General features: G+C 31.9%; 1 protein-coding gene across 1 annotated transcript; it reads left to right on the top strand.

Annotated features, from left to right (window-relative positions):
* The first annotated feature begins 2,715 nt into the window (after nt 1–2,715).
* On the top strand, nt 2,716–3,588 carry LOC126737634 (uncharacterized). The gene has a single exon (XM_050442611.1). It carries the CDS (start codon nt 2,716–2,718, stop codon nt 3,586–3,588), a length of 873 nt encoding a protein of 290 aa, XP_050298568.1.
* The last annotated feature ends 1,145 nt before the right edge of the window (nt 3,589–4,733 follow it).

Below are 4,733 nucleotides of genomic sequence, written 5' to 3'. Positions count from 1 at the left end.
CATACATTCATATAAAAAAATTACTCAAATAATTATTTAAAATAATATTCTTTATTAATATTTATAGAGTTAACCATCGAGGAACAATGAGACCGTGTAAATTCTACATAATTCACTGATCGTGTTTTAATTGCTGATCAAACAGAAAAGTGTCAGACACTATTTGTCTTACGAGGGTAGCCGGCAATTACATGCTCTATGAGCATCGTTCATATATGTTTACCTAGAGAGGGAAAAAAATATTGATATTTATTAATAAAGTATGTCAATGTTTAAAGAAGGCATCGTTTTATTGGAGGCCTAGTGTTCAATAATATATAGGTTAGGTCTCATTGATTGGATTTTTATCATAAAGTTAAACTAAAAGTAGTGTATTAATATACCTAATTTATTTATATAGTGTGCGTCAACAAGGCCTACGATAAAAATTGCGTTTAAACTATGAGACATACGTATTAAATTATATCAAAGTAAAGCTCTATTTATGCTGAATTATTTTGTGAACTAATATATAAGTTTCATTTAAAGAGAAAATCATATTATATGGTAACTTTTTTATGACCCATCCTATGTAGATAAAAGTATTTTTAGTTTGTACATTTTTCGCAACGCTAAACTTTGCTATAGAACTTTTCACCCTATGTCTCATAGTTAAAACGCTATTTGTGCCATACATTTATGTGGAATATGACACAAGTTATATTACTTTTTCCTACTTAAACCATACAAAATCAAAAACTAAACATTTAACTCAATAAAAAGAATGGCGCAGCTGCATGTTAATAACCGTACAGAAAAAAAAAGTTCAGAGGTTCTCTGCTGTCGCATTTATAAATGTCTCTTGTGCAAGTCGGAGTTAAAGCGAGAATAATTTTAAATCTCCATGTATCCACGCAAGTATCCGCTGGAAGAGGAAACGTGATATACGTGAAGAATTCAGTGTAGCCGAGAGTGGAAAAAATTGAAATATCGCTTTTAACAGTGGCGTTATTAATAGCCAAAGACGATATTTTTTATTTGTCAATAAAACAGAGTTAAATATTAAAGTAATTTTATACGTTTAAATATACTATATGATGATTTATTTTAGTATTGATAAGTCATCAGTTTTGACATAATTTTTGAATGAAACTAAGTATATAATTTATTCTTATGATGCGCCACTGGGTTTAGAACTTCCACTAAAAGCTGCAACACTCAGGTGCGATCTCTTCGTATAGGGTTTTAGCGCTGGCATCTGCATGTACTTCTAAAACAATGCCAAGCTATGGCATTAAAAGCATAATATATGAAAAAGTTTTAAATAGAAAATTTGTTTGTTTAACCTATTATGGCCTATTTTCTTAAAATATGTCATATTTTTGGTTAAAATTAATTATTATAAAATTAATTAAAATTAATTATTAAAGTATTTGTATTATTATTATATTACATGAAGAAAAAAAAGGAGTAATACTTTTTTCATTGAAAAGATAGTTTATGATTCTGAGTATACTTTTTGTGAATAAGAAAACTAAATTATATACATAACTTAAATAATTAGGCTGGAGATAAATATCTCATTTTGTTGATATGTATTTTTATTTAAAAGACCTAAAGAAAACTAGGACTATAATTTTGATAAAATTTTTTTAATTCCTTTTTTATCTATTAAATACTTAGTATAACAGGTATTTTAGCAATCAATCAAGCTACCTATATACTTCTATCAGTTATAGCAACTAGTATCTCTCGGGTTGCCACCCATATATTTAACCATAGGTCAACATAAAATACAATATAGAAGGGTGGACAAGAAAAGAGTGCTGGGCTAGCCTATCTCGCGGAGAGTGGTCGTGCAAGTCCTTTAAAACAAAGGAAGTAAATAAATAAAGCTCAGGGGCGCCAGTGACCAAATTACCCTTAAAACACCCCTATAGAATTTAAGTAAAGGGTCACACAATACTTACTATAAAAACTACTGCACAAAATAAATACCCAAGTATCTACGAATTATAAGTCCTGTAAAAGCTCTGCCTCTGGAAATTAGGGTCGAATAAAAGCTTTAAAATTTATCTTCAAATGACAGGTAAATTTAATTCAAATTTAGGTTGTTAATTATATAACTTTAATTGGGGGAAGAACCGTAAGGTTGGGAAAACATCAACACTACAAAAAAAACGAGCTATTATACCATGGTATCACTTAATAAAGCTTATAAAGAAAATACAACGAGATAAATTCACCTTATTGTGATCACAATTTGGTTTACACTTCTGCCAATATATAAAAAATAATTAATTTATGAGATTTGTATTCGGGGTATTACGGTGGGCAAAAACGAAAAAGTCACTAATTTAAGAACAACCTACCGCCAACTTGTTAAAGTAGAGGAACAGGATTCAAAGTTTAGTTTACCTAAGCATCCATTTAGCTTTGAAAGGGATAATGAGGCTCTAACAACCAAAATTGAAGAAATTTATGAACTTTTAAAAACATATTGTTTAGGACAAGATTCAGCTGAGTATAAAAAGATTTCAACGAAAATAGATCATGCTTATGGAAGGGCAAATTGGATGTTGGCAAAGTCTGAAGAGGCAAAGAAACAACGGTCAGAAAAATTAGTCACTATTCTTAATGCAAGCAAGATCTACTTTACAAAGTAGGGTAAGGTAGTTCAAGAGATTATCTCAGACATAGGGTCCCTTAGAAGTTGCTGCTCTAATGTCATCAACCATGATCGATAATGAGTCAAAAACAAGTTCATCGGACTCTGAAGATGAGGTGCAACAAATAAATACTAGCCAAGTTATGCCTGGATCTAGTGGTATTCAGCAAATAATAAAAATTAAATCGGTTCCTGTGTATCAGTGGAATGTAAAATTTGATGGCAAAAATATGTCCTTATTATCATTTTTAGATCGAGTCAAAGAATTGTCGGCATTAAGAAATGTTTCAAAGGCTCAACTGGTGGCATCAGCAAGAGATCTATTTATTGGACAAGCCAAGCTTTGGTGGACAGCTAATTGTGACATCATAAAAACATGGGATGATTTGGATAGTGAATTGAAGAAAAAATTTTTACCACCGGATTGGAATGAAAAACTTTTGAGTGAAGTTAATCAGAGAACACAAGGACCTGACGAAACAATAGGTATGTATATTGCTACTATGAAAACGGCATTTAAACGTTTTACCTGTCACATTCCCGAAAGTGCCAAATTAAAAATACTGTTGAAAAACATAGCTCCTTTTTATCAAAATCAACTAGGTCTCACTAAAGTAAAATCCATTGAGGAACTACTCAAATTGAGTTGTCGTTTAGAGGAACGAAAAGCTTCCATAGAGGCTTTTACTCCGTCTCCAAGAAACAGAAAATTTTTGGAGCCAGATTTAGCTTATGTTTATTCGGAACCATATAGTTCTAGAGCTAATTGTGATTTAGTATCAGATTTAACTTGCTGGAATTGCGGTAAAAAGGGTCATAGATCTAACCAATGTATGGAGGCAAAATCAAAGCATTGTTTTAAGTGTGGTGAGAGAAATTTTACTGTAAGAACTTGTCCCAGATGTGCTAGACCCCAGGGAAATTATCAAGGGAGGCACTAGAAGGTTGTGTAGTCGCATTTCCAAATACAACCAGAAATATTAAGCATTCGACAATTACTTCAAAGCAACAAGCAGTTTTAGATTTCATAATCGCACATGCCGAAGGCGATGAGAGACCGTATTTGGAATTAAAAGTTTTGGTCATAAACCTTTGTGGATTATTGGATAGCGGTGCTACAAATAGCATTATTGGAGGGCCTGGTTGGGACATTATATCATCTTTAGGCTTACAACTAGACCATAATAAAAAAATGAGTTGCACGGTAGCTAATGGCAGTATTTGTGAAAGCATTGGTACCGTTTCCATTCCATTTGAACTTGAGGGTAAATTGAACACTGTTCCAGTTTTAGTTATTCCGGCACTTAGACATCAGTTAATTCTAGGCATAGATTTCTTTAAATTTAATAGTTCCAGATTTGCGCCTTGGAAGTTAGATATTTTCTTTAAAAGAACCACCATGTACCGTTGATACGTTTGCAGTTCAATCTCAAACTGAATTAACTAAACAACAGCAAGAAATTTTAGATAGTTTGTTGTCAAAACTGCATTTGATGAAATGGGTGATTAGTTTGGGTATACATCGTTGGTTGAGCATAAAATTATATCTACGTCGGCTCCTATAAAACAGCGATTTTAGTCTGTACTAGTTGCACAGAAGTGGATCTTGGCAGAAAATGACCGATGCTCGGCGGTTTACCGTGAGCGAAGAACCCAAAAAAATATGTACCCAAAAAAAAACGAAGAACGCGTCCAAAGAATACCAGACTAGAATTCTTTTCAAACGAATATTATTTACACAGGATGGCTGTGAATTAAATAAAAATATACAATTGGATAATTTTTAATTGTTTGATTAAATAGTTAAGAAACTTTGTTTTTAAAGAATTAGATTAATATATAAAATAGTTTAAGCAAAAATCAACCGTTACAGGGTCTGAAGATGTTTTTTTGTACACTGTAACTTATAAACTATTATCTGTTCTTATGAGTTTGGATGGAAAGAAAACGATGAAAAATATTTCTTCAAATGGTTTGTCGACGATCAATTACCACCAACCATCACTAGCATCTCTAATCTCTACACGGTCACTTATGGTATGAACAACTTTACTTTTATTGTGATTTCCTTAATTGATTTGTATTT

Source organism: Anthonomus grandis, chromosome 6 (assembly GCF_022605725.1).
Source record: "Anthonomus grandis grandis chromosome 6, icAntGran1.3, whole genome shotgun sequence".
Classification (NCBI taxonomy): domain Eukaryota; kingdom Metazoa; phylum Arthropoda; class Insecta; order Coleoptera; family Curculionidae; genus Anthonomus; species Anthonomus grandis.
Note: the sequence above shows the minus strand (reverse complement) of the source record. Positions and strands in the feature narration are given on the sequence as shown.

Excerpts from the sequence above, each read along its gene's own strand:
- LOC126737634 (XM_050442611.1), top strand. The coding sequence starts at position 2,716 with ATGATCGATAATGAGTCAAAAACAAGTTCATCGGACTCTGAAGATGAG.